This window comes from Diplodia seriata (assembly GCF_021436955.1).
Source record: "Diplodia seriata strain FDS-637 chromosome Unknown scaffold_3, whole genome shotgun sequence".
Lineage (NCBI taxonomy): Eukaryota > Fungi > Ascomycota > Dothideomycetes > Botryosphaeriales > Botryosphaeriaceae > Diplodia > Diplodia seriata.
In genome coordinates this window covers 2,882,654-2,909,377 of record NW_027117310.1, presented here as the reverse complement: position 1 = coordinate 2,909,377, position 26,724 = coordinate 2,882,654, and the positions used below count along the sequence as shown (strand labels likewise).

At 56.5% G+C, this 26,724-nt stretch overlaps 11 protein-coding genes and 1 non-coding gene across 12 annotated transcripts; 8 read left to right on the top strand and 4 right to left on the bottom strand.

Annotated features, from left to right (window-relative positions):
- Positions 1 to 312: 312 nt before the first annotated feature.
- MMM1 (ERMES complex subunit mmm1) lies at positions 313 to 1,949 on the bottom strand (the record flags this gene model as incomplete). The annotated part of the gene is made up of 3 exons (XM_066775047.1): positions 313 to 1,056; positions 1,119 to 1,879; positions 1,934 to 1,949. 3 exons carry the CDS (start codon positions 1,947 to 1,949, stop codon positions 313 to 315), a joined length of 1,521 nt encoding a protein of 506 aa, XP_066635166.1.
- A 283-nt stretch (positions 1,950 to 2,232) lies between these two features.
- On the top strand, positions 2,233 to 3,363 carry ADI1_1 (1,2-dihydroxy-3-keto-5-methylthiopentene dioxygenase; the record flags this gene model as incomplete). The annotated part of the gene is made up of 1 exon (XM_066775046.1): positions 2,233 to 3,363. The coding sequence occupies one exon, from the start codon at positions 2,233 to 2,235 to the stop codon at positions 3,361 to 3,363; it is 1,131 nt and encodes a 376-aa protein (XP_066635165.1).
- Positions 3,364 to 3,891: 528 nt separating this feature from the next.
- Positions 3,892 to 5,599, bottom strand: LYS9 (saccharopine dehydrogenase (NADP+, L-glutamate-forming); the record flags this gene model as incomplete). The annotated part of the gene is made up of 7 exons (XM_066775045.1): positions 3,892 to 3,952; positions 4,009 to 5,036; positions 5,091 to 5,150; positions 5,207 to 5,325; positions 5,380 to 5,389; positions 5,441 to 5,484; positions 5,536 to 5,599. The coding sequence occupies 7 exons, from the start codon at positions 5,597 to 5,599 to the stop codon at positions 3,892 to 3,894; spliced, it is 1,386 nt and encodes a 461-aa protein (XP_066635164.1).
- Positions 5,600 to 6,141: 542 nt separating this feature from the next.
- SLS55_003573 (uncharacterized protein) lies at positions 6,142 to 7,269 on the top strand (the record flags this gene model as incomplete). The annotated part of the gene is made up of 3 exons (XM_066775044.1): positions 6,142 to 6,176; positions 6,235 to 6,511; positions 6,832 to 7,269. The coding sequence occupies 3 exons, from the start codon at positions 6,142 to 6,144 to the stop codon at positions 7,267 to 7,269; spliced, it is 750 nt and encodes a 249-aa protein (XP_066635163.1).
- A 269-nt stretch (positions 7,270 to 7,538) lies between these two features.
- On the bottom strand, positions 7,539 to 8,605 carry SLS55_003572 (uncharacterized protein; the record flags this gene model as incomplete). The annotated part of the gene is made up of 3 exons (XM_066775043.1): positions 7,539 to 7,689; positions 7,747 to 8,182; positions 8,296 to 8,605. 3 exons carry the CDS (start codon positions 8,603 to 8,605, stop codon positions 7,539 to 7,541), a joined length of 897 nt encoding a protein of 298 aa, XP_066635162.1.
- A 791-nt stretch (positions 8,606 to 9,396) lies between these two features.
- CBF5 (centromere/microtubule-binding protein cbf5) lies at positions 9,397 to 10,910 on the top strand (the record flags this gene model as incomplete). The annotated part of the gene is made up of 2 exons (XM_066775042.1): positions 9,397 to 10,297; positions 10,348 to 10,910. 2 exons carry the CDS (start codon positions 9,397 to 9,399, stop codon positions 10,908 to 10,910), a joined length of 1,464 nt encoding a protein of 487 aa, XP_066635161.1.
- Positions 10,911 to 11,826: 916 nt separating this feature from the next.
- SIS1 (Molecular chaperone (DnaJ superfamily)) lies at positions 11,827 to 13,177 on the top strand (the record flags this gene model as incomplete). Its single annotated transcript, XM_066775041.1, has 4 exons — positions 11,827 to 11,860; positions 11,924 to 12,037; positions 12,128 to 12,822; positions 12,884 to 13,177. 4 exons carry the CDS (start codon positions 11,827 to 11,829, stop codon positions 13,175 to 13,177), a joined length of 1,137 nt encoding a protein of 378 aa, XP_066635160.1.
- A 1,544-nt stretch (positions 13,178 to 14,721) lies between these two features.
- SLS55_003569 lies at positions 14,722 to 14,810 on the top strand. The gene has a single exon. It is a non-coding gene; the product is annotated as a tRNA-Lys (tRNA).
- Positions 14,811 to 16,330: 1,520 nt separating this feature from the next.
- Positions 16,331 to 17,188, top strand: SLS55_003568 (uncharacterized protein; the record flags this gene model as incomplete). Its single annotated transcript, XM_066775040.1, has 2 exons — positions 16,331 to 16,578; positions 16,687 to 17,188. 2 exons carry the CDS (start codon positions 16,331 to 16,333, stop codon positions 17,186 to 17,188), a joined length of 750 nt encoding a protein of 249 aa, XP_066635159.1.
- A 4,229-nt stretch (positions 17,189 to 21,417) lies between these two features.
- On the top strand, positions 21,418 to 22,065 carry SLS55_003567 (uncharacterized protein; the record flags this gene model as incomplete). The annotated part of the gene is made up of 4 exons (XM_066775039.1): positions 21,418 to 21,507; positions 21,677 to 21,759; positions 21,813 to 21,845; positions 21,894 to 22,065. The coding sequence occupies 4 exons, from the start codon at positions 21,418 to 21,420 to the stop codon at positions 22,063 to 22,065; spliced, it is 378 nt and encodes a 125-aa protein (XP_066635158.1).
- An 814-nt stretch (positions 22,066 to 22,879) lies between these two features.
- Positions 22,880 to 23,795, top strand: SLS55_003566 (uncharacterized protein; the record flags this gene model as incomplete). The annotated part of the gene is made up of 2 exons (XM_066775038.1): positions 22,880 to 23,293; positions 23,436 to 23,795. 2 exons carry the CDS (start codon positions 22,880 to 22,882, stop codon positions 23,793 to 23,795), a joined length of 774 nt encoding a protein of 257 aa, XP_066635157.1.
- Positions 23,796 to 24,726: 931 nt separating this feature from the next.
- On the bottom strand, positions 24,727 to 25,337 carry SLS55_003565 (uncharacterized protein; the record flags this gene model as incomplete). Its single annotated transcript, XM_066775037.1, has 2 exons — positions 24,727 to 25,070; positions 25,331 to 25,337. 2 exons carry the CDS (start codon positions 25,335 to 25,337, stop codon positions 24,727 to 24,729), a joined length of 351 nt encoding a protein of 116 aa, XP_066635156.1.
- Positions 25,338 to 26,724: the final 1,387 nt, after the last annotated feature.

Genomic DNA, 26,724 nt, shown 5'->3' with positions numbered 1-26,724 from the left:
GCGATCCACTTGCCTTCGAATCTTAACTGCAGAACCCCTTTTCACAACTTCAATAGACTATAGAAGTTGAGATCATTGCGTACTTAAGGCAGATACTCCTCCAACGCCATGCCATGTTGAACTCGTACACCCCACAACCCAACAGCAACAACATGCTTTCGAGATTAAAAAGGCATGTAAAAGCTACTCATCAGCGTCTTTCATCTGTAACCACCAACCAGCCTCCCCTAGTGCCCATTATTTGACCTCCTCACGACTCTAAGGAGTATATTTCACGGTTATTTCCCTTCCTCGCCGACTGTATAGATGCTGTTACTCCGCAGTGGGAGTTCCGACGCCCGAAATCCCACCCGGCATCCTGGTTCTCCAATCCCCTCTCGCGCTCGCTTCTCTGCTGACAGGATGCGAGTGTCCAGCTCTCAACCTCACGCCCTCGTCTCTCAACTCCCTGCCCTGTCGGGAGCGCTCCGCTCGCTCCGCTCTCACCTCGGCCTCCCGGAGCTTCTGGCCTTCCACAGCCATACGGGCTTCCAGCTCGTTCGCCGGACCGGGGGCGAACTGCCGCTGCGGTCTCGGCTGCGTTGCCGTTGAGCTTGTAGAGGCTGCTGCTGCTTGCGAAGCCGAGCCATTCGTACGTCCAGAGCCCTTGTTGCCGCCGTCTAGGACCGTCTCTATGCTTTCCGCCATGGCATCGGCGGCGGGCTCCTCGGCTTGCTGATCGAGATCGTCGTCGCCAGCGTCCTCGTCGGTTCCGCCGCGCGTGTTCTTTTTGCGTGGCCACACGCTGGGCACTACAATCTGTTGGAATCGAGGTTCGACGCAACGCTCGTCGAACCATGCGTGTAGGCGGCTCTCGATGAGCTGAGCAATCTTTGGAACGTCCTGAAGGCGCGAACGGCTACCAAGGAGAGAGCGGACTGAGAGATCAAGGCGGTAGTCGTCCAGGAAGGTGAAAGCGAGGGTGGTAGGGGTATGAGACGAAGAACCGGAGCTCGCGTTAGGTGAATTGGAGTCTGCATTCGCTGGTTGTGCGGATGGGATGAAGGAGAGGGATAACTATGTACGGAATTAGTTTATTGAAATCGAATACTAAAAAAAAAAAAACAGGCAAGACTCACCGTGCCGCTGAAGCGCACCACCGACACCGCCAGCGCAACCGGCAGCACCGCGACCCTCGGTCTCGGCCAATTTAGCATCAACGTTGTCTCAATGCCTAGCGTAATGACGTCGCTCAGGTCCACGTCCATCCGCGCTTGTAACCTGCCCTCGTTCGACACGCCGCCGTCGCTCTTGTTCGGACTACCCAAGCCCAAGCCGCCATCCTCGACTGGAATGACCCTGCAGTTGCTGAATATGGGGAACTCGTCGCCCAGCTCGATCTCGGTGACGCGAATCTCGCCCAGCCAGTCGGGGCGCGTGGGGCCGTTCAATATGCTCGTCAGTGACGTCAGTACAGCGTCGTCCTGACGGGCGTCGGCACGCAGCTGGGCGATGGTCTGGGCGATCAACACGTTGAACCAGTCCAGGCTCTCGGGCTGGTGGCCCTTGACGTTGTAGTAGGTCTTGGCGAGGATGGTCGCGCTGGTGACGGGCGGCGGCGGCCGCAGGATGGTGCTACGCTTGTGTCGGAGGAGGGTCGAAGAGGTGGGTGGCACTCCTCCTACGGCTGTTGCTGAAAGGGTGCGCTGGTGGGCGAGAGTGCGCTCGCGTCGCTCCGTCGCTCGCGTTGCGTGCCGCACGTCGGCTGGCGGCGGCTCGCCGAAGATGAAGAACTTGATGAAGAAGAAGATCAAGAGTGTCACCGAGAGCTGGCCCAGTAGGAAACCCTGCGTGAAAGAGAGACCAGTGGGCTGCGGTGCCGGTACCGGCACCGTTACGTCTAGCGGGGTGGAGATTAGTGTGTGGTGTGCAGCTTGCGGGATGGGTGACCTACCCGTTGCAGCTGCCATTGTGCAAGAGGGGAAATTAGACCGCCTGTGCCTATCGCAAGAACATGGTTTTGAGTGAATTGCGTGAAGAAAATGCAGGTGTTTGAAGCGGAGCAGATGGTGGACGTGCTTCCTGACTCGCGGGCCACAGTAAATCCTCCGCAATGACGTCCACGCGCCGCCGCTGCCATCTAATCTGACCCCAACCTAGCTTCATCAAGCTTCCCCGGACTCGCTCTCCTCGCATCCCGACCGGCCACCGTCTAACTTCCCCACAGACGACCCGCTCAGCCCGACCGATGCCATGAATAACGACGCCGACAGCCCCAGCCTCTCACCCTCGACCGCGTTGCGGCACCAGCCGCGCCTGCAGCTCCCCGCAACATGCGAGCCACCGACGAGCGGCAGCGGCAGCGGCGACACCGCCGCCAACAACAACCCGGTCAAGCAGGCGACGTGGATCATCTTCGGCGCGACGGGCCACATGGGGCGCTCGCTGACGCGGGCAGCGCTGGCGCACGGCGACCGCGTGGCCGCCGTGGGGTGGACGCAGGAGAACACGGCCGAGCAGATGAAGCGGTGGGAGGCCGGCAATGGACCCAATTGCCTCGGTCTGCTCTGCGACGTACGCGCCCGCGAGACCGTTGCCGCTGCCGTCCGGGCTGTCACACACCGCTGGGGGTCCTTCGGCATCGTCGCCAACTGCACCGGCTACGGCGTCATCGGCGCTTGTGAGGAGCAGGACGAGGCGGAGCTGCGGGCGCAGGTCGAGACAAATTTCTTCGGCATGCTGCATATCCTTCAGCTCACGCTTCCGCTGTTCCGCGCGCAGCAGCATGGCAGATACTTGATTTTTAGCAGCACGGCAGGTGCCTTGGGCGTGCCCGGACTGGGGCCGTATTGCGCGACGAAGTATGCTGTGGAGGGGTTAGTTGAGAGTATGTTGTATGAGGTGGATGCGTTTAATATCAAGGCGACGCTGGTAGAGCCGGGCCATGTGCGGTTGGACGAACCAGACGACGGTGACGGGGAAGGGCTTAAGTTGAAGCGGTATGGCCACTTCTTCGTGAAGCCAGCAAGCGAACCGTACAATGGCCTGACTGCACCTGCTGGGCATGCGAAGCGCATGGTTCAATGGCTGAATGATCGGCAACCCACTAGTGCAGTCAAAAGTGCTGAACTGGTCTGGCAGTTGGGACACTGCTCGTATCCGCCATTGAGACTATTGCTTGGATCTTATGCGGTGGACAGCATCAGGGATCGCTTGAGAAGTGTAATCGAGGAGGTAAGCATGAGTTCCACTCGCCAATTTTGCTTCTGGCTAATACAGTATAAGATTGAGGATTGGAAACATCTAAGCTTTCCAGTGAACCCTGAAGAAGAACAACAGCAGCCATCACAACTGCCAACGGGGACCCAGGACAGTGGAGAGTGACGATCAAGAGATGATCGAATATCAGAATCTTGAGTCGGCTCTACAGCCGCAGGCTCTCGCGAAAGGTGCCATTAGTGGCCAATGGTGCTTAATGCGACAAGTGTAGTGCCAGTGCCGCGCGAACAGCCCGTCCTAGTATGCAAGATTGTAGAACGTCTCACGAGCAATGTGCTGTAGCCAAGATGGCCACTTACCATTTTCCATAGGCACAGGGCCTCCCCACAGGAGGTCGCACTCGTCGCGGCTCAAACATGCGAACGGCCATCTATTTCCAGGAAGAAAGAACTGTAATTACAGCCTCTAAATGTGCCTGATCTGGCATATGATCGAACGAACATGAAGCAATGTTCTGAACAGAAAATGAAATAGCGGTTGCTGTTGCTGACCAAACGTAGACATATTGACCATTGTTCAGGGTTTGCATATCACATATACCATCACATAAAAGAGTGTTCTGAATCCGTAATATTTTTCCTAGTTACCCCCTTTTTTTTTACGTGAAAATGTTCGTAAGAGTGGATTGAGCATTTAGGAAATGGTCTTCTCCTTGCACTCGATGCCATACTTCTCCTTGAGCTCCTTGATGAGCCTGCAGTTATAATGTTAGCGCGTCAATCATTCGTGCAAATTCTGGGAAAGACTTACGGGTCGTTGATGGCAGGGGTCATGGGAGCGAGGATACCCTTCTCGCTGATAGCGCCGTTCAGGACCTGCTTGACGGCGACGGCGCAAGGAACACCGACGAGCTTGGCCATGGCAGAGTAGCCACCAGAGCCCTCAGGAGCACCGTACTCAACGAGAGTCGAGGTGCGGACCTCCTTGGAGCCGTCGGCATGCTCGATGCCGAACTTGTGCTGGAGCATGACCATATCCCTCTCGCCCTTCTCGTACTGCATCTTCTTCTCGAGAGTGGCGCAGAGGGTGTCAAGAGGGTTGCCGCGGGGCTCGACGGGTTCCTGGCTGAACATGCCGATCCAGCGAAGGCCGTTGAGGATGCGGGTCTTGTCCTCGTTGTTGGTGAAGTTGGTCTTGGAGCCGATGGCCCAGACAAGGTCGGTGTCGGCGTCGGAGGAAGAGCCAAGGACACGCTTGGTGACCTCGCGCCAGGCCAGAGGAGTACTGCCGGGCTTGAGGTAGTCGACCTCCTCGTCAGACAGGAAACCAATGTCGACGAGAGCCTTGATGAACTCAGGGAAGCCCTGGAAGCGGAGGGTACCACGGACAATGGTATCGGCCTCGGGGATGCTGTAGCGCTCCTTGTAGGGAGTGCTGTCACGGTTGGGGTAGGCAACGAAAGCGTAGCCAGGGTAGATGTAGTAAGGCTTGGCGGTGGCCATCAGATCCTTGGAAGCAATGTCGACGATCTTGCCGTCCTGGTAGTACTTGGCAGCGTTGCGGAGAGCGAGGAGGACACCGCGAGAAGACCACGAGAACTTGTAACCGAGCGGGTTGTCAGAGTTCTCGGGGGCAGGGAGACCACCGCAGTAGGACAGGAACGAAGTGATCTTGCCACCGGCCTTGTGGACCTCGTCAATAGTCTTGACGGCGTACAGGTGGTCAATACCGGGGTCAAGACCGATCTCGTTCATGACAGTGATGCCGGCAGCCTTGGCCTCGGCGTCAAGCTCCATCATGGCGGGGGAAACGTAGCTGGTGGTGACGACATGCTTCTTCTGTATGGGTGTGAGAATCGCGTGGTTTGATTAGTAGTAGATGGTTTGACTTACGTTGCGGATGGCGGACTTGATGACGGTGGCGTGGTGGGTGTAGGGGATCAGAGAGATGGTCTGAAAGGGATTAGTCCTGTGGTCAGATGGCCGGGTGGATAGTTCATGTCACTTACAAGAGCGTGCTTGCCAACCTGAGCGTCAAGAGCCTTCTCATCCGAGACGTCAAGGGAGATGGGAGTGGCGTTCTTGATGCCCTCGGAGAACTTCTTGGCATTCTCAAGAGTACGGCAGGCTAGGTGGATGGTTGGTTCCTGATTCGATTTTTGGAGTGGACATGTCTACTTACCAACGGTGACCTAGGTGACGTTAGCGGTTGCAGCCATGATCAGCGGGGTGGTGGATCATACGCTGAAGCCGGACTCGCTCAGGATCTCGGCAGTGGGACGGGCCACTGAGCACCAAATCAGAACGAAGGCTTTGAATCGGCATAATCATCACTCACCAAAGCCGGAGCCGAGCAGGAGGACGGCCTGGCTGGAGCCGATAACCGGGGGAATAGCGTCCATTTTGGCGAAGGTTCAAAGTAACGACGGGCCTACAGACAGGGCGTGAGCGTTCAATTGAGCTCGGAACCCGATGCAATGGATCGGAGATGAGAGAACGACAAAAATGAGTGGATTTATAGGCAGCAGAGAGCTTGGAGACCCACCTTTGATGATGTTTACTTTGAGGTGTAGGTCGTTGGGCACGCCTGACAGTTGACTCAAAGATTTCTATGGTGGGGTGCCACCGCCTCCGTCATCGCTGCTTAGACCCCTGTGCGGGGCGCTTGGCCACGGCTTTTGCGCTACGGCTGCGCGCCCGGTGCTGGTGCCTGCCGGCGATCGGCCTTACTGTGCCCCCGGCGCGCTGAGCCCTGAGGCGCAGCCCAGGCTGGAGCTCTGCCGCAACCTGCCACGAAACACCAACAGCGTCTGCCTTCTTCCAGAGGCTTCCACTCTCAGCCCGCGTCCTTTAACTTGCGCGTGGCTCGGCGTGTCCCCATCTCTCTGCGACCGCGCAGCTCCAGTATTTACCCGTCGAACGCTGCTAACGTGCGCTGCCCAACATGGATGTTGTCTGGTCTTGGCCGCCGGTGACGAGGTATGTTCGTAGCCAGCTTATCTTCTTGCGCAGACACTGATTTGATGCTGATTCACAGGACCCTCGTCATAGGCTCCTTTGTCACCTCCATTGGTGTCTATAGTAGCGTCGTTCCCGGCTACCCTCTCGTCTTCCTCCCGTATAAGCTCCTCGCCATCCCGCCGCAGATCTGGAGGCTGGTCACAGCTTTCTTCATAACCAGGCCACGAACGGGCATTATATTCGACCCATACTTCTTGTACCAGTATGGCACCCAGCTGGAGCTCAACTCGTCGCGCTTCTCTGAACCCGGCGCATTCCTTACGTACATGGCCTTCAATGGCCTTGTGATCGCGGTAAGTCCGTTTTCTTGGATGGATGCACTCCACTCTTCTTCACGTTGCTTCTGCTTTGTCCTCGAAATATCTGCCCGCCCAGTCTCTTTAGCTGAAGCGGTTCCTGGAATCGAGGTAGATCACCGCTGCACTTCGCATGGGCCAGTCATTCGCAAAATCCAAATGGTCCATGTGCGGTGCAGCCATGGTGGGAATGCCTTGAGAAAACTGAACGGATTATCCATTTCGTTCGGTGGTTTTGGCTCCCTACATGCCTTCATATGCCAACTCCGCACTGTTGTCGCAAGACGAACATTTGAATGCTGACTTGTCTGTTCAAGCTTCTCGCTGGCTGCTATCTCGGTTCGCCCATTTTCCTCCCCGCCCTCCTCATGTCTGTCACATACACCTACGCCCAGGACAACTCCAACAAAATGGTCACGTTCTTCATCTTCAACATTCAGGCCAAGTACCTGCCCTATCTGCTATTGGTCTGGACCTTCGTCGCGGATGGACCTCAAGAAGCCATGCTCCAGGTCACCGGGCTTCTGGCCGCCCATCTCTACGACTTTCTGACCCGCATATGGCCGACATTTGGTGGCGGCAGCAACCCCATCAAGACACCGAAATTTGTCAGGGACTACTTTGAGGGAGGTGGTGTGCGGGCGGCTCCCCAGCAGCGTGGCTTTGGCGTCGCTTATGCCCCGCCGGGAGAAGCACGCACCACTGGATCAAGCTGGGCATCTACCCGCGGCCCAGGCCGTCGTCTCGGAGAATGAAAGGTCACGAAAGTGAGCCTGATTTGCCTCGAGGTCGATGACAAGTCCCGCTGCTGTACTTGTACGCCGGCGTTGTAATCCAATTGATTTTTTCTTTTTCACAGTCAATAAAAAAGACGTGATCTTGCGTGTAGAAGTCCGCAGCGACCTTGCTGGCAGATGTGTTCAGTTCAGTCACGGTATAATACTTGGAGCCTCTCTGGCAGGGTGAATTCTATTCGAAAGTCTCTCCATATGGCTTTAGCTACGACACTAGAGCCCAATCACGCCTACTCCGGCTTCTGCCCGTAAGTGTAGTATATCTTGAAGGAGATTTTATACTTCTGGGAAAGGAGCTCCTTGATGACGGCTGCGCTTAGCGCCTCGCTCCTGACGAGATCCCAACCTAGCACGCGAGTGAAAATTGCTAGGCAGCTTGGTCTGCAAGAACCTCAGTTAGATCCAACCCCTTCTGCATGCAAGAGACAACCAACTTACCGGACAGCCTCAACCATGTTGAGCAAAGCACATTTTCCGAGCTGGACATTCCCTGGATCCCAAGTCCCAAGCGGAACGTTCACGATGTCTTGGTGAACATTCTTGAAACCTGCTTGGATCATACGGTCCTTCTGCTCATGAGCAACATTGAACCGTCTTCCCATTTTCGCGGACGCCTCGTCGGTTTTAACCTGCCAGAAGTGCGACTGCGAGTTCTTGAAGTCCGGGTCTGCCGTTTCGAACCAGGCCGATGGCTCCTGATGCTCGACCCAACCGCCGGACTTGAGGTGTTCATAGCTCTGTCGCCAGAGCTTGTCCCAATCCTCAACGCCGGCGTAGACGTAGCGGGCATGAATGAAGTCGAACCGACCCTTCTCGGTGAAGAGCCAGTCAGCATTGGCGTCGTCGATGATGAACTTGCAGTTCGGCGCGGACCCTATACGTGCGCAATCGCAGTTCAGCAAAGAGCCAGAGAATGCTTCGGAGGATCCGGAGATGGCTTCTCACAGGATGGCTGAATAGGGCTCAAATCTGTGCCGATCACCTGACAGTCCGGGTGGGTGTCTGCGAAGTCGAGGGCCCAGAGGCCGGTTCCCGTCCCGATGTCGAGGCAGAGCTTGGGGTCTTTCACCGGCGCCTTGTGCAGCGCGCCCTTTAGAGCGAGGCTGAAGCAGTGGCCCATCAGATCGAGCCTGTCCTGTTCTTTTTCGTCATCTGGGAGGAGGTAAGTGCCTTCTCGGTGGGCATGGTAGCGGCGGCCGTTCTCAAATTTGCCTTGTCTGATGGACGAGGTCACCGAGGCGGATAGGTCGGTGTAGAGAGACTCAGTCTCGTAGGAAGAGTCGGTGTCGCTAGCCATGGTGTGAAAAAATTTGGGGGTCGGCTCTCCAGAAGGGGTGCCAGCTGTGTGGTTCTTCTACTATGTATATACTATTGCGTATGCATTGTGGCACGGTCGAACGACAATAGCACGGAGTGGAGACGAAGGGGGTAAGGTATGGAGAATGCTGCAGTGGGTGTTTCGAGGATGGAAATGTTTGGCGAGCCCACCTTCCCTTCTCTGTGCCGGGACCGGGGCATGTGTTCATCTGAGGCGTAGTTTCAACGGTCGTGGTAGTGCGGCACAGCGATACAGGGCCCCATATTCACCCAGGTGAGTGGAGGCGGTCCATGTGGCGCGGGATCCAGGGGACTCAGGACTCGGGGGCTCAGAGGCTCAGACGGGGGCGTAGACCACCGTCGAAGGGAGAAACAAGTGCAAGCAGCTGAACGCACCAGAGGCCAGAGAAACATAGTCGTCTACAAGTGTTGACTGTGTTACTAAGCCCATTATCCTCTTCCACCTCTCTCGAAGCCGACTCCAACACGCCATGACGATGCGGAAGACCATTGGTCATCGGCGAACAGGTCCGAAGAAGGGAGCATGACATTGCAGAAACAGTGGTGGCAGAAACAGTCGTAGCGGACGGTCCGGGCTGGTGCGGTGCGGAGGGCCCGGGCCAATCACGGCACGGTGCGCACGGGCCCGCGCAAGACGAAGCGACAAGCGAAAAAAAGTCGAGCTTTGCTTTGCCCTCCATCTCCAGCACGCGACGACCGTTCAGCGCGAACACAGCAACGTCTAGCATTCCCCGCGCGGAGACCTTCACAATGGCTAACCTCGTCTCTGCCAACGATGCGGACTACACCATCAAGCCGGCCGCGACCACCGCGCCCATTGACACCAGCGAGTGGCCGCTGCTGCTGAAGAACTACAGCAACATGTTGGCTCGCAGCAACCACTTCGTCCCCATTCCCTTCGGCTGCGCTCCCCACAAGCGCGATCTCAAGAGCTACATCTCCAGCGGTGTCATCAACCTCGACAAGCCCTCCAACCCCTCCTCGCACGAGGTCGTCGCCTGGGTCAAGCGCATCCTGCGCTGCGAAAAGACCGGCCACAGCGGTACTCTCGACCCCAAGGTCACTGGTTGCTTGATTGTCTGCATTGACCGTGCCACTCGTCTGGTTAAGTCGCAGCAGGGCGCCGGTAAAGAGTATGTCTGCGTCATCCGCCTCCACGACAAGATCCCTGGCGGCGAGGCTCAATTCGCTCGCGCTCTCGAGTCCCTCACCGGTGCTCTCTTCCAGCGCCCCCCGCTCATCTCCGCCGTCAAGCGTCAGCTCCGTATCCGTACCATCCACGAGAGCAAGATCTACGAGTTCGACAACGACCGCCACCTGGGCGTCTTCTGGGTGAGCTGCGAGGCCGGTACCTACATCCGTACGCTTTGCGTTCACTTGGGTCTGCTGCTGGGCGTTGGTGCCCACATGCAGGAGCTCAGGCGTGTCAGGTCTGGTGCCATGAGCGAGGGCGACAACATGGTCACTCTTCACGATGTTCTCGATGCCCAGTACGTGCAGGACAACAGCATGGATGAGTCGTACCTGCGTACCGTCATTTCCCCGCTGGAGTCTCTCCTCACTGGCTACAAGAGGGTTGTTGTCAAGGACAGCGCTGTCAACGCCGTTTGCTACGGCGCCAAGCTCATGGTCCCCGGTCTGCTTCGTTTCGGTACGTTCCCCTCTCAATTGCATCTTACACATGGCTAATTTCAAGCACAGACAAGGAGATTGAGATCCACGAGGAGGTCGTTCTTATGACCACCAAGGGCGAGGCCATCGCTCTTGGTATCGCGCTCATGTCCACTGTGGAGATGACCACCTGCGACCACGGCGTTGTTGCCAAGATCAAGCGTGTCATCATGGAGCGTGACCTCTACCCCAAGAGGTGGGGTCTGGGCCCTGTTGCCTCTGAGAAGAAGAAGCTCAAGGCGGACGGCAAGCTCGACAAGTACGGCCGCATCAACGAGAACACGCCCGCCACCTGGAAGCAGAACTACAAGGACCTGAACCCTTCGGAGCAGGCCATTGCCGGTTCTGAACCCGTTGCCGAGACCACCTCGAAGGAGGATGTGCTCAACGCCCCTCCGGTCCCGCCGGTCGCCGACAGCGAGGAGCTTCCCGATGCTCCTGCTGAGGAGTCCAAGGACAAGAAGAGGAAGAGCAAGCACGAGAACGAATCACCCGAGGACAAGGCTGAGCGCAAGCGCAGGAAGGCGGAAAAGAAGGAGAAGAAGGAGAAGCGCAAGTCGCTCAAGTCTTCCAAGGATAGCGACAGCGATTAAGCGGGGATTAGCGGCGAGTTCTGAACATTTCACGTGCACGGATGGGAATGGCATGCTCGGTTGGGATATTAAGCTTCTCCGGCCTTTTGGAGAGCCAGCCGACCGGCTGCGAGTATAGCATTGAGTGAGCCTGTACCATACCACTTCCGGATGGGGAGTTTGCGGATTATGATGGCGTAACACGGAATACTGGGATGGGTTTCTGATAATTGCTAAAAGCAATCAAATGAAAAAGTCTTCATTACTGATGTTTCAAACCCTTCCGCTTCACACGCAAACTGATTGGTCTCCGCGAGAGTTACACCTTGAGGACGCCCGCAGGCAGATTCGTCACGGTTACCGGTACTACTGACCAAACGCACAGCCTTCAAGGATCTTGATGAGCCGATTTCGTTACACGGTACGAATACATTTCTAGTGAAGCATTGAGACCCGCTAGCAGTAACGAGGGAGAGCATACAACTTATACTCCATTAGCGCTCCAATGGCAGTCCCCATGAGGTGACAGGCACGACACAAAAACAGCCGGTGTTTTCCCAACACGTCATTTTACTTAACGTGCGAGAAAGTTTGCGCTATTCCATGGTGATCCGCGTTGCCCGAAGATCATGGTGTTGCGGCTCCCCCGTGGTCGGCTACGATGGCGCCAAGAGCGGCGAAGATCGAAGCTACCAGAAGCTTCCACAATCGATAAGAGCGGGCACCATGTACGTCAGGCCGGGTGCCCAAGCTCACCGGCGTGGGGAGACTGGCCTTGAGGAACCGCCCAGAAACCTGTCGCAGCACATGATACTCCCACCCACCAACCTTCACTGCCACTGGCTATTAGAATCACTCCAACTTACCCACCACCACTGCTACTTCGCGCACGACACTACGAGTTTTCTGCCACACTACGTACCCCCGCACACACACCATGGTCAAAGAGACCAAGCTTTACGATGCGCTGGGTACGCCCGCCCCAACCCTTCACCCGGCTCCATTAGCGGCACCAGGCTAACACTCACCCACAGGCATCAGCGCCTCCGCATCACAAGATGATATCCGCAAAGCCTACAGGAAGGGTGCCCTGAAGTGGCACCCCGACAAGAACAAGGACAACCCGCAAGCCGCCGAGAAGTTCAAGGGTAAGTGAAATCACTGCCGGATGCAGTGTCGCACCACGCGACGATGATGACTTGCACGATACGGGTATGGCTAACGCTCACGCGCAACAGAGCTCTCGCAAGCCTACGAAATCCTATCCGACCCCGAGAAGCGCAAGATGTACGACCAGTTCGGCCTCGAATTCATACTACGCGGCGGCGCTCCCCCGCCAGAAGGCGCCGAAAGCTTCTCCGGCGACGGAGGTAACCCCTTCGCCGGAGCTGGCGGCTTCCCCTTCAGCGGCATGGGCGGCGGCGGCCCCGGTGGCGGTGCCAGGACGTTCCACTTCTCGACCGGCGGCGGGGGGCCCAACGGCTTCAACTTCTCCAACCCCGAAAGCATATTCTCCGAGTTCTTCCGCAGCGGTGCCGCCGGAGGCATGGGTGGCGGCATGGGCGACGACGACGATTTTGCCGGGTTTGGCGGCATGCCCGGAGGCTTCCCTGGCGGCGGTGCAAGGCCTGGGGGAAAGAGGGCGAGCAGCAGCCGCTTCCCGCAGGAGCCGCGCAGGGCACGGACGCCCGAAGTCACGGTGGTGGAGAAGCCGCTGCTTGTGTCGTTGGAGGAGCTGTTCAACGGCACGACCAAGAAGATGAAGATCAAGCGCAAGACGTATGACAAGAACACTGGCAAGCAGAGCACACAGGACAGGATCCTGGAGGTGCCGATCAAGAAGGGCCTTAAGGCTGGCTCGAAGATTAAGTTTTCGGACGTGGGTGATCAGGTCGAGGGAGGCACCCAGGACCTGCACTTCGTCGTTACAGAGGTAAGTCATTGAGGTGTTTGGCACGAAATTGCCGAATCGCCCCTTGCTAACTTTGTAACAGAAAGAACATCCGCTCTACAAACGCGAAGGCGATGATCTCAAGCACATCGTTGAAATCGATCTCAAGGAGGCTCTCACCGGCTGGAACAGGACCGTCCAGACGATTGACGGCAAGAACGTTTCCGTCCGGTCCGGAGGCCCGACGTCACCCGAATACACCGACCGCTACCCCAGCCTGGGCATGCCGAAGAGCAAGAAGCCCAGCGAGCGCGGCGACTTCGTCATCGGCGTCAAGATTAAGTTCCCAACCAGCTTGACGGCCGATCAGAAGACCAAGTTGAAGGAGATTTTGTAAACATGGCCAAGAGACGATCCGATGGGGAACTGTTGGAGGGACTCATGATCTTGCCCTTCAATAGGAAGCCTTCCCTCTGGATACGTAAATTATCCCATGCATCCTCTGCATCTTCTTGGCCCCTCGAGGTAAGGCTGGAAATTGCACCACAGAGGATACAGAGACATGACATGACGCGGGGCGTTGGAGTTCCGTGGTGTTTAATGGTTTGAATTTCCTCTTTCTACCACCATTCTCGTCGCCATTTTCATCCGCAAATGGTACGAAACTCAAACCACTGGTTGGAACCACCACAAGGTATGGCTGCGCGGGGCATGCGAGAGTTTTACTGTTGCCATGAGGACGAATTAGCAGCAACTCTCCTTTGATTCTTCATTACACAAGCGTGGGTTCTTGTTCTTATCCTTTCCCTTTTAATTTTGGTTTATGCATTAGGTGAATAGTTGGGGCGGGGGGTGGGGAGATCTTTGCACGCGGATGCCGGCATTCTTGAGCTTTCTCTTTTAGTTACTACGCCCGCCTTGAGATGGAAATGGTCGATTAGTACATGCATGGAGGTGATGACGAAGGAAAAGGTGGGTTGGGTTGGATTGGGCCTGATGCGAGATTGACTAGAGTAGGCTTGGCTTGACATTAGGATTGTTGGTTGTGGTGCTGATGGTGATAGACCAGTGGTTTTTTGCCATGATAAAAGTCGCTTCGAAAAGAAAAACTTGTCTGTGTAACTCAACATTCGTGAGTAATTGATGCAGAGCCGATAAGTCTGGAACTACTACGGTCGTCTCCATGAGTCAGTTTGCCAGTGTTGCGGGTTTAGCTGCAGGTTGGGTAGTCGACGTGTCTGGCGGGACGCAAATGCAAGGTCAATGAAGTCACAGCTCATCAGCTGCACGGCTATACGGAGAACAACCCGGCCCAAGTCGTCTGTCGCTGCAAAGTCTCGGGAATATGTATGCTAGAATCCCTGAAAATCGGAATGTTCAGAGAGCGCTACGTCCCCACGCCTTTTTAGTACGTTTGTACTCGAAATTTTTGAAGGCAAGTCTGTGATCACGTGCCCTACCTACCAAAAAATGGCCTGTGAAGGACGTGAATTCGAGTCTCCTGTGTCCCGCAATGTGCTTGGGGGCAGTTGGATGTATCTTCAGACAGCTTTTCTTCATGTGCAGTTGGAGCCAGTATCCGGACGTAGATGAGAATTTAAAACCGCACAACCACATCCAGACATATGATCCCACTGCCTACACAAGTCGTGTGCAGTATCACGGTGAAGTAGACGTGATTGTGGTCACTTTTACTGCAAGCCATGATTCCGGTAGATTTCACGCTAGTCCCGATCCGGTAATCGAGCATAAAAATTTTGCTCGGCCACCACACACCCCCACCACGCAGCTACTCGCTTTGCAAAGGAATTATACTACATATCCAGTGCCAGAGAGCATCTCGAGAGCGTGTCTGAGGCGTTTTCTCCAATATTTTAGCACTGGCGGCCGGTCCCCTCTCATCAATCGCCGAGGAACTCCTCCGAGTTTCTCACCACCGCCGCCCGGCTAGCTCAATCGGTAGAGCGTGAGACTCTTAGCCTCTCTAGAGTGCTATCTCAAGGCTGCGGGTTCAACCCCCGCGTTGGGCTCAATTCCTGACACATCTTTTTGGCGGTTGCGTTGGTGGTGAAGATTTTTGCTGCGGCGGCCCGCGAGGGCGCAGACGCTCTCTTTATGCCCGAGCCGGCGCTCTCGGGACGACATCGGTGGAGGCACGTGGCGGGTTGTTCGCTATGACGGAAGCGGCTTGGGGGTGGCCAGGGGCTGCTGCAGGGCTTCGAAACGGCGTCCGGGGCTCTCCAAGCACGAGCACTGCGACTTTAAGCTGTCTCCTATGTCTATTTAAGGCATAACGAAGTCCACTAACGTGCTGGCAATCTCGCAGATGCTGGATCGGCGCTCGCTTTTTCGAAGTGTTCGTCCACGTTCGATGAGGGCTGAAAATAGCTGAGCATCACCTCGCTTGCAGCCGCGCGTCCATCGCAATCTCGAAGCAGGGCTGAAGCAAAACGGGAGCAACGGGTGAGCTTCAACTGTCGATCGGGGTTCTATGATCTGGGATTGTGGCTGGTTCTCGACTCCTGAATAGCCCGAAACGCCCCAGCATAGCAGGCGACAAACTAATTGAGCCTACCCTCGTCGGCCTCATAGGAACTATCTCACCATAACTGAGATAGGCAACTGAATCCAATGTCCAGACGCAGATGCGAGTTTTAAACGCGCGCATATGCGTCCAGACATTGGATTAAGCTACACATCTAAGAGGAGTGGTAGCGTCGTCGATAGAGCTCGATCATTTTGTCGCCTGCTGTGCCGAGTAGATGGTTTAGGAAAAATTGTTTGTCTCCTTCGGGTTGGACTGCAAGAGTTCCGGAATGCCGGAACAAAAGCCTATAAAGGATAGTGATATGCCAAGCTCTCCCAAGATGTGATCCGTGTTGACGCGGGACGGAGCGAGGCAGCATTGTCGTCATGCGGTGGTCGGCCTGAGCAGTCTGATTTGGGTCGTCTATTGGCTAAACACCAGCAACTACCATTTAAAGCATGGCTGAATTCATCTACAAAGTCAAGCATGGGGTCAGATCCCGGGGTTCATGGCACCGGAATCACGGACATCTCTAGGCGCTGGCCATACGGGATCATTACTGATGCTAGTTGAACTATAGCTCGGAGAAAGAATGTCAACAACTCCGGGGCAGAGCCGACAGCTACATCCTTGTCATTTCCTGAAACAGTGTCGATCCGAATATCAAATGCCGTCTCGGCAATCACCTGTATAAGGCTAAGATAGGCAAACGACTGAAGCTGCCTTCCCAAACCGTGCTTGGTGCATCGCTTAATCCACCTTGTCCGTCCAGGGCGCCATACAGCGTAGCACGTGGGTAGCTCCTTTTCCAAGATAGGGTATATCAACGGGCCACTTCCACCTACCGTCTCTCTTCATCCTGACTCGGTCCGCGCCAATCGCTTGGAGCACAATAACCGCCTCGCTCAATACACTCGTTTGAAATCTATAAAGCTCGCCAGGGCCCGTTCCGTTCGCCGAGATCCCGCCTCGACTTAACGATCCTTCTTAAGTTCGCTCGCTATATACAAACGTCAGTGCATCATGCCACTCTCCATCCGCTACGGCCTCGTCTACCTCCTTGCCGGCGCAAGCTGCGTCAACGCCGCGGCAATCCACCGTCGTGACGAGATCGACCACGATGCCGTTGTCGGCCTACCCGAGACGGTGCCGGACGGCGCAACCGGCGAACTCTACGAGAAGTTCAAGCCTTTCCTGAAGGTCGACTCTGGCTGCGTTCCCTTCCCTGCCGTTGACGCTTCAGGCAACACCAAGTACGTGCCAATTCTCATGTTTACACTTCATGTTCGAGTCACCTCCTTGTCGAGCATACATCTGGATATATATATCCCATCGATCTTCATCTCGAATCTCAGCTAACACAGACCCCCCTCCACCAGCGCGGGCCTCAACCCCTCCGGCACCTCGACCGGCGACTGCAGCAGCAGCCCGGGCCAAGTCTACGTCCGCGGCGGCGCGTCCAACTCCAGCACCGGCAGCAGCTACGCGCTGATGTACTCGTGGTACATGCCCAAGGACTCGCCCAGCACCGGCCTCGGGCACCGGCACGACTGGGAGGGCTGCGTCGTCTGGCTCAGCGACTCGTCTCCCTCGGCCACACTCCTCGGCGTCGCCGCGTCCGGCCACGGCGGCTACGAGACCAAGACCGACCCGGCGCTGCGGGACGGCACGACGCGCCCGCTGATCAAGTACTACAACGTCTACCCCGTCAACCACCAGATGGGCTTCACCACCGACGTCGGCGGCGAGCAGCCCATGGTGGCGTGGGAGAGCTTGCCGGACGCGGCGAGGCAGGCGTTGCAGGACACGGATTTCGGGAGCGCCAATGTGCCGTTCAAAGATGGGAACTTTGAGGAGAATCTGGCCAAGGCGGCGTTGTGAGAAAAAGGAAAGAAGAGAGAAACCGTTCAGCACGGCAGAGGCGACGGAAGAATCGAGACTGTCCACCTCTGTCCCTCGAAGAGCTGTTACACCCTTCTATGTTTATATTTGAATCCATTGTCCGGACGTTAATGTAAGTCTTTAATGCAGACAAACACGTCCATATATTGGATCCAGCTGCCCACGCAGTGCTCTCGGTGGGGCTCAGAGGGCTCGAATCTTCTCCAACCTGCTGTGCGGGGACCAACTTGGTCAGGGCTTCGTGTTAAAGGGGGAAGGAAGATTGATTAATGGTGGCCGGTGTTGGCCCGGACAGTAAAGTATTGGTTTCATGATATCCGAATGGAGAAAGAAAAAGTTAATTGAACCTTTCAATCTGCTTTTCTTGGTGTTTAGGTTGACACTATCGCAGTGAAACATGCAGCCGAGTCGTCTTTGCCTCAAGGTAGATCCCCCATGGTGCGCGAATTTCTTGCAATTGACTGACGACAGAGAGCGGCAAAGACTTTGCAACGTACGGGGCTGTCATTTTACTTCTATTATTGCAACAACACGGGAAATAACGAAGGCCCGAACGCCCAAGTGCTGTTAAAAATGGCATCAGAGGTGACCATGCTAAGCTTCGACTCGCCAACAGTTTTTGCATTCCAAGCGAACTGAAAGCTTAGGCTTGTGGACCAGAGCGCAAGCAGCGACAGGAGAGTGTCCCACGCACATGATCGCAAGACACTCAAGTTTCAGCCTTGCCAGAAGCCGGTCGTTACGATACTGGTGCAACCTGCATTCCTGTCCCGCAGAAATCTGGCCGACGTATCCGACAACAACCTTCGGTTATCCGGACCGACAGTTCCATGGGAAAACCGGCACATGCGCAGTCCACATCGTGGAGAATTAGAGTTGCCGCCTTCGGTTGCTCGGATGCTCTAAGCCTGGAGGATGATCACAAGCGCTGGATCGCTGACGACACCCACAGGACGCGGGCCAGACACCACCACCTCTGCCCTACGGCAGCACGGGGCAGCGAGGATAGGCACAATCTTGCCGCATAGTATTGAAATACGGGTCTCTATCCATGATCTGCGGGGTGCCATTGGTCAGGAGGCGCTGCGGAAGGACCTTGTCCTGTGGTCAGTGCAACGCCTTACGATGCCGTCTTTGCCGGGATGTGCTGTATATCCCAGAGCGTGGCACCCAACACCGTCTTTTGCCCTCTCAAAGGGGCATCTTCGTATTGTCATCGCTGGAAAACGCTTTAATCGGCGCGCCTTCCGCACAGAGGACTCCAATCTTGCTGCAAACGAACTCATGGATGTCTGCCCTCACCACGTGCTCGCGTTCGGGGATGCAAGGGTGCCATTTCAGCGTGATGGTAAGTCGCAACGTTTTTGCCTAGCCTCTGTTCGTCGAGGCTCACCGGACGCCAATCAGACAAGCCGACGGTCGTTTCAACACACCAAAACCACAGCTTCCTCGGATTCGAAATGCCACGAACAGCGAGAATATTCCCTGCTCTCTTTCACGTACACAAAACCGCACAAGTGCAGCAAGCTGAGGCAGCCTGGAAATCCCGAAAAGCCCAAGCCGACGTTGAAGGCCAAGGTGAAATCAATCGTGTTTGCCATGACCCTCTGCCACGCAAGGAAGAAACGCCGACCGTCCGCATTTTCGGTGTCCAATGACACTTGGACCAGGAAGGAATCTCCCGATCCTCCCGAGCTCGAATGCATTGAAAGGCCGGTAGAGCTTCGAGTAGAGCAAGAACCTCAAGAGCTCGAAGGAGACTATCCGGAGGACTACACACCACTTCGTGACGAGGGGCCTATCCAGACCGAATCGCAGCCCGAGACCGGATCTTCGAACCCAGACATTCCCTCAATCCAGGTGACAGAAGACCAGGCACCACTTCGACAGTCGCCAGAGCCGGAGCGGCAGGTCAGGAGAAAGCAGCGCCCAAGCGGATCAGCAAGGTTGAGGATCCCACACCCTGTTACTCCAGCCGGAAGTGGCGCACAGACGACACAGGACCCGACCCGTCTCGTTTCCAGGCTGTTGGTACCTTCATCACCGACCCCCTTTCGGAAGTCCGAGGACCACCCGTGGAGTCCAGATGAAGTCGCTGCTGCAGGGGACAAGTCTCATTCTGCTGCCCAATCTCGCATCCCCGAAGCCTCATCAAACCCTCCGGCCAGCCCTCCCAAAGCACCACCGTGCCCCTTGTTCTCCTGTCTTTGTTGGCGTGAGCACAAGTCGGATTCGTTTAACCAGCCGCTGCCTGAATCCCCAACATCCACGACCAGCACATTGGTGGACTCACGCCCGTCATCGTCCTGGTTGACGGAGAAGCAGGTGTGCGAGCCAGCGGATCCTGATGACGACGCCGCAGCACCATCAAAGCCAAATCCTGCGTCTCTCGGGTCCACAAAGTCACTCGAACGGAACTTTCAGCCTGTGTTGTCGGACAGCGTGAAGGCTGTGCTGAAGCTCCCTCTGCCGAATCTTCCAACATTTCCGGGGCTTCAGCTGTTCCGACGCCACGGCCAGACCGACGTTGATGGCGTCCAAGAGACGCACACCGGGAAGTTTCGAGGGCGATCTGTACAGACGTCAGAGAAGCCCAAGCCATTGGACCCTTCACCCGTCCTTTCAGAAGTAAAAGGCCGATGGGACTTGATGGATCCAGAAAAGACTGGGCTTTTCATAGAACAACAGAGGACGTCAGCCAGTCATCCCCTAAATGTCAGACATGTTGAACGGGCGCAAGGCTGAGCAAAGGAACGAGACTAGCGCTATACCAGCCCACAACTCCTACTATCTCTCCTGATCAGTTGTTCCATCAGGTGGAAATAGTAACTGGCAGTGACAACCATGCCACCTCTGGTGTTTTCTTTGTTGTGGTCTTTGGCTACTTGAGAAAACCACCATCCCAAGTTAGCCTGTGCAAAGACTCCGAGATTTGTTACCAGCTCCAATGCAGGTTTGGGCGCCCATCATACGCTTGCGCATTGACCGGAATCTCTTGTTTCAGTTGGGTGCCCACGTAGCCCCGGTTAACTCTCACAGCCATGGTCTATATGCATTGGTGATGAAGTTGAAGAATTATTTGATGTGAGGTATCAGAAACCGTGGGAGAATCTCCGCATCCTGTGCGATCGAAGTACGGAGAGACATCCATATGTGCAACGGATTCTCTTAAAATGTCGGTGGCCAACACGGTAGTAGAAGCGAATAATTTCTTGGTCGGTGAATCTTGAAAAGCTGGCGTATTGGGGGCGGTAGAGTGGGTGGTTTTTGGCCTGTAAAAAAGAACGTGGGAAGGGCGGTACTTGGGAAGTGGGACTTAAAAGAATGTTGGAATGCGTAACTTTTTACTAGCTCTGCATCATACGAGGATCTTATGTAGATCGACGAGCCCTTGGCAAAAAGTTTAGTCCCAAATAAGCAGTTATGATCGCTCCGGGGGCAAGGTGGCTGGCTGAGTAGCGCCACATCAAGATCATGGATGAAAGACTCAGGTCAGACCGGATATAATGCAAATCCCAGGACGATAAGCGAGAGTGCGGGCCGGGGCGTGGAAAAGCAGGTCCGGAGCATTATCCCCCATCAGGCCATCCCTGAGGCACAAAGCGGGACCTGCGTGGCGGCGACGGGCGCGGGACGAGCAGGATATCGGTCCAGTTGGGGCTCGAGCAACGTGGGCGCCGAGGCAGTGGTTGTAAGGAGTGCTGAGATAGATTCCTTGGTCAAGCGGACGGCGTGCTGTGCCACTCAACGAGGAAACAGAGGTCGCACAGAGCGAAGGCGTGCATTAGTGCTCACCGGCCGCATGTCGCCCTTTCTCGCCAGACGTTCGACGTTGGCGGGGCTGAAGCCGCCGTTTTGACGGCGCTGCAGGCCTTCTGTGCCGCAGGGCGACGGTTGCAGCAGCCAGCTCCGGGCGCGGGCCGGGGTGTTGGTGAAAGCAAACCGGGCGGAGGCGGGTGCGGAAGGTGACTGGCTGCAGACTGCACGTGCGCCTGCGCGCGGGAACCAAGACGGCAGCATGGTGAGATGTGATGCTGGAGGGAGCAGGTCCACTGGCGGGGAGGTGGGGCGGAACAGGCCGAGCAGGATCGGCAACTTCGGCAACGACTTTTTATCTGTCGTGACGTCGCGGCCAAGAAGGCGGCTCCTGCTCTCTGCCGTCGCACCGCCCTCCTCCCCAAGTCTTTCTATGCCACCGCCCTGTCGCCATGCGGACACACGCCTCGCTGGAGAAGGATGCGGAGATCAACAGCGCCGCCTGGGTGGCTGCCAGAGGCGCCGCTGTAGGCGCTGCCAAGGTATGTTCGATGCCGCGCTATCCGCCTGACCCCTCACGTGTGCCTTTTTCTCGAAGGAGTATTCTGTGCTTCTTATTTTCAGGCATCAAGTCTGAGTCAGATGTTGTCGTGCCACCCCCCACATCTTACTCGGTTCTCGCATTTGACGGCTAACCCTCTGCCCGCGTAGTGGGGCATCGGCGCTGCGGTTCTAGGCGGAGCAGGATACATCTTCAGCCCCATCTACCGCGGTCTCACCATCCAATTCAAAGTGTGCGTAATCCGGCTGTCGGCTGGCTTCGTATATCTGGCTAACCGTTGCCCAGATTCCTCCAGATGTCGGGGATGATCTTCGGAAGGTATACTACTCTACCTCGGACCATCATAACCTTGCTGACCACCTACAGTATTGTCGAAGCCGATCGTCGTTTGATTTCCCACGAGCAATTCGTGCGCGCCCAAAAACGCCTGGCCAGAGATGCTGAAGTATGGCGTCGCTACGAGGAGGAGTTTGAAGAACTGGGCACGCCCGGGGTTGCTGCCGAAAGCAAAGTGAGCAACCAGAGCCAGCAGAGATGAATGACTTTATCTTGCTCGGTATAACCATAGCCGAGACTGCGGCCGGTGTCCATATGACCGGGGCGGTTGTTGGTACGCAATGCAATCCCCAACGGCTCTCACCAGGCTGCAGCCCACTATGCAAGCGGTCAATCCATCTCGGGCTCGGCTCCGCAGTCGAACAAGGTCCAACCATCAACTCCGGTACATACCAATACATATGAGCCATGCCATCTCCAACTGCCTCATCGTCGCGATTTGAGGAGTGACCAATGGGTAGTACTGTGCTTCACGGAGGTATACGCGGCTGAGCAACAGTATAGTGCAGTAGACGAGCTTGTTTGGGGGCTGAGACGGAATTACTCCGTCGAGAACAAGCGCTGACGGACTAGCTCCGAGTAGGCAATCGCCAAGCATCGTGGCCGAGAGAAGCCAGCGACCGCGACGACCAACGTCTCAAAGCCTGGACGACCTACTTAAACCCAGGCATCGCCGCCTCCCTGCACAGCTGTGTCCTCCGCTCCTGGACACTGTCACCAAGTCTCAGTCCCATTCCTGTCAGACTGCTCCCTGCACAGCACGCCGGACATGGCCCAAAAGGACCGAAACTGCGCCATCCGCTAGATCCCGCGTCAGACCCGTCATCCCACCACGCCGCTATTATCCACATTTCGGCCAACCACTGACTTGCTGAAAGCCAAGGTATAAATAGTCCCTGCCACGATGTCACCCATAAGCTGCCCCACAACCCACCTCTCTCACATAAAGCTCACTCTTTCCTCCCGCTCCTCTGCTTTCCCCGTACATAGAAGCTTCCTTTCTACATACCATCAGCATGTCTTCCAAGCCGACCGTGATCCTCGTGCCTGGTGCCTGGCACACGGAGCACACCTACCACAAGCTCATCCCGGACCTCGAGCGCCGCGGCTACAAAACGCGCGCCATCCGCAACCCGTCGGTCGGCCAGCCCTCCGGCGACGGCCTGGTGGACAGGGACGCGGTCCACCTGCGCTCTGTCATCGACCCCTACCTCGCCGCTGGCACCGACGTGATTGTTGCCGCTCATTCGTACGGCGGAAGCGTCGTGTCTCCCGCCCTGGCGGATTACGCGTGGAAGAAGGATGAGGCCGGCAGGGGCCGGGTGCTGGGCCTCGTGTACATCGCCGCCTTTATCCTGCCCGAAGGCAAGAGCGCCGCGCAGATCATGTACCCGCACGACCCCGAGAGGGCCCCCATGCAGGCAGATGAGGTGCGTTTCCCGCCCCCCCCCCCCCCCCCCCCCCCCCCCCCTCCCTCTTGTGCTTATTCCCCCCTCACCATCACGTGTCAATTGTTCTTCCCTTCACCTCTCCCTTCCGCATTGAGTAATTTTGGTCTTTTCCCACCACCAGAACGGCTTCCTCCAACCCCCCGACCCGTACGTCTTCTACAACGACCTCCCCGAGGCCGAGCAGCGCGAGCTGCACGCCGGCCTCCTGCCCAACCCGGGCAACGTCGGCACCGTCCCCGGCAAAGGCGCCCCCTGGCTCCGCGTGCCCACCGTCTACCTCAAGACGGCCAAGGACATCATCCTGCCCGCCGACGTTCAGCAGGGCATGCTCAACGCCATCGAGGGCAGCGAGCAGGTGCGCGTCGTCGAGCTGGACAGCTCGCATTCGCCCATGCTGAGCATGCCCGAGAAGGTGGGCGATGCGGTGGCGCTGGCCGAGGAGCTGGGGAGGGAGAGGCTGGCGAAGGAGGGGCTGGCGTAGGGTCGCCGTGTGAGGTAGAAATGGAGCCGGTCAGGTGGTGGTGGTGGTGGTGGTGGTGGTGGTGGTGTGATTCTCAAAGGCTCTTGGACGAATGAGCTGTGATAGAGCTTCAACTGCGTGCGTAGAAGTAGTGTAGCGTCTTTGGCGGTGGTACGGAATATTCGAGCTATTTTGCAAACCCACTATGCTGCGATAGCATGGCCGTTCTTGAGTTACGCAGAGCACGCTGTTGGTAAGATATGGCCGCCGATCGTCTTATGTGACCATGACAGACAACGCATGCGCAGAAACATCTTGTTGTATTGCGTCTGGGGCGAAGTTTATATAGACCATGGTGGTTAACCTCGTAGCACCGAAAATATTTCAACAGATGAAAGAGGCTCGATTATGACTCCTCGGACACCATCAGACTTCTGAAATGCGTGATGAGGCATTCGTGGCTGCCACGTTTATCGGAAGACCGGAGATGGCTTGGGGTCTTACGCGGGACAAAAACACAGTCGGTCTTAAATTCATCAATTCGCTTACGCCAATCGTGCAGTAGTAGCCTTCCAGATGCGTACATGATAAAGCAAGGGCTCGAGGAATCGAACCGATCCAATCCTGCAATCCCGATCCCTGCTATCGTGCACACCCCCGCACCTCAACGTCGCTCGGGTATTTAGCGCGGCCCAGCACCACTCGATAAAGCCCGGCCGCGCCCACCTCTCCCCATCTTCCGATAAGTCGACATCCGTCGTCTCCATCTCCACGTCGAACTCGGGCAAGCACAAGGAAACAACAATGAGCGGAATCAAACAAAAGAAAGAAAGAGAAGTGAGAGTACACACAACCAGGGGGTATCATACAGGTGAACACGGAAAAAAGAGTGTGCAGTAACGCCATGAAGAAGAAGAAGGAAGAAAAAAAGAAAGAAAGAGCAAGGAACTGATCACCACGCGCCTCTCGTCGGCTCCAACCCCACCATGGCGTCCGGGTAGTCGTTCTCGTGGCCGTAACGCTGGTACCAAGTGTCGACCCACTTCTCCGCCTCGTCCTTGGACATGCGGTGCACCTCCCGGACGTGCTGCTTGAGCGTGGTCCGCCGCCCGAACGGCCGCGTGGCGCACAGGTAGCAGTGGAACTCGCGGCCGCCGTCGCCGAACGGGCACGTCTTGCTTTCGCGCCGATGCCGGTCGAACGTGTATTTGGAGCCGTACTGCTTGCCGCAGCACCGCAGGTCCTCGCTGTTGTTTGCCGAAGACGAGGTCCTGGACTGCGGCGGCGAAGCCCGAGCTGGTCGTGCGACGTGCGGACGGTGGAGGTTTGCGGTGCGCGGCTGCTCGGGCGAAGGAAAGCCGGCGGATGAGGGAGGGGAGGGGTAGGGCCCCCGTGCGGGGGGGTTGATGATGGTGGGGTCGTGGAGGTGGGGATGAGAACTGTGGTGAATGCCGCATTGGGATATGCCGCGGGAAGCAGTAGGGTCAAAAGCGTCGGCATGGGCCTCCAAAAGGCTGCCATTCCACTTTGGCGCGTACTGTTTGAGAAGGTTGTACTGGCCATGGTTGGCGTTGGAGGTAGGGTGAGGGTGAGGGTAAGGGTAAGTGTGAGGAGACATGGCTTCTTCAGGAAAGTGCTTATACAGCGTAGGTGATATGGTCGGTTTGCAACAAAAGTCTCGCAACGCTCAAGGCAGTGAGTTGAGCAGCCAAAGAAGACCGTTTGATGCGGAATCTCTTTCGCCGGCCATTTTTCCCAGCTAAAATACGTCTCTCGACGCCCGACATGCTCGCGCAAAAGGGCAAAGTGCGCAGTTTGGAGCTACGAGAATACAGAGAAACCAGCAGTAGTATCGAGGAAAACCAGCGCCGCAGCGCTAAACAGACGAGGAGGACTCATGGTGTGCGGTTATTGGACCGACGAGGGCGGTCGTGACGACAAGTCGGAGGGCGCAGAAGGGCGACGGCCAGGATTGCGTCGCATGTGGTCGCGCGAGGGCGATATTGCGCAGCGGCTCAATCTAGAAGGGCGACGGCAAGGCGGATTTTGCGGGAGAAAGGAGCCAAGTAAGGCGCAAATCGGGTGGCGCTGGTTTTTGGACGATGGGGCTTCGTGAGCATTTGCGGTTGATTCGTGTGAGGTGTCGATGATGGGGACTGAGGCGGAGTTGAAGGTGCGGAGGGCGCCAGGGCGCCGGTTCCCGAAAAACCAACAGCTCGCAAGCGAGGCCACTGAAGGCCTGCACTGCCAATCCTCCGGCTCTTGCTCCAGCACAGCATCTCTCGTTTCAGTCCTCGATCGACTGCCATGTGCGGGTAGTGGCCGCTCCGGGTGATGGGCAACGATTGCCCTGTTTGCGAGAAAGGGCGGGCGTCAGGGCCGTCGGCGCAGGCTGCAACAAGCAAGAGTATGGCAAGCTGGCGACCATTCGTAAAACACACCTCGGCTAGAAGGGGGCTCAACGGTGGAGTCCCTCCGACTTCTTTATAGCACACGGAAGTGTATGCAAGGCTAACAATGCGGCTCTTGAGCGGTCGTACATATGGCTCTCCACAACTCCACTGGTTGGGAATTTCAACCCTAATCGTGAACGAAACCACCGAAAAGGCCGCATTCACCATGCGTGGCTTGCCGACGGTCGGCGAGGCCAGGGCGAAAGGCTGTCTGTCCAATGCCGGTAGTGCGCACTTGCGTGGGAGGCCGCCACACGCCGACCGGTGCCCGCTTCGCAACAGCTCACTATGTCGTAGATTGTGAAGGAATGCTATCCGTAAGGACTGACCGGTCAACGCTTTCCGAGTAACCATCAATCGTGAAAATAATAATAACGTCTTCCATTTAGACGTTGCTCGCCCGCCTTGATTGGTCCACATGGCGGGAAACCTGCATTAGCGCAGCCACACGGTCTGATCCTAATCGATAAGCCAATTAAGCCGCATACCATTTGAGC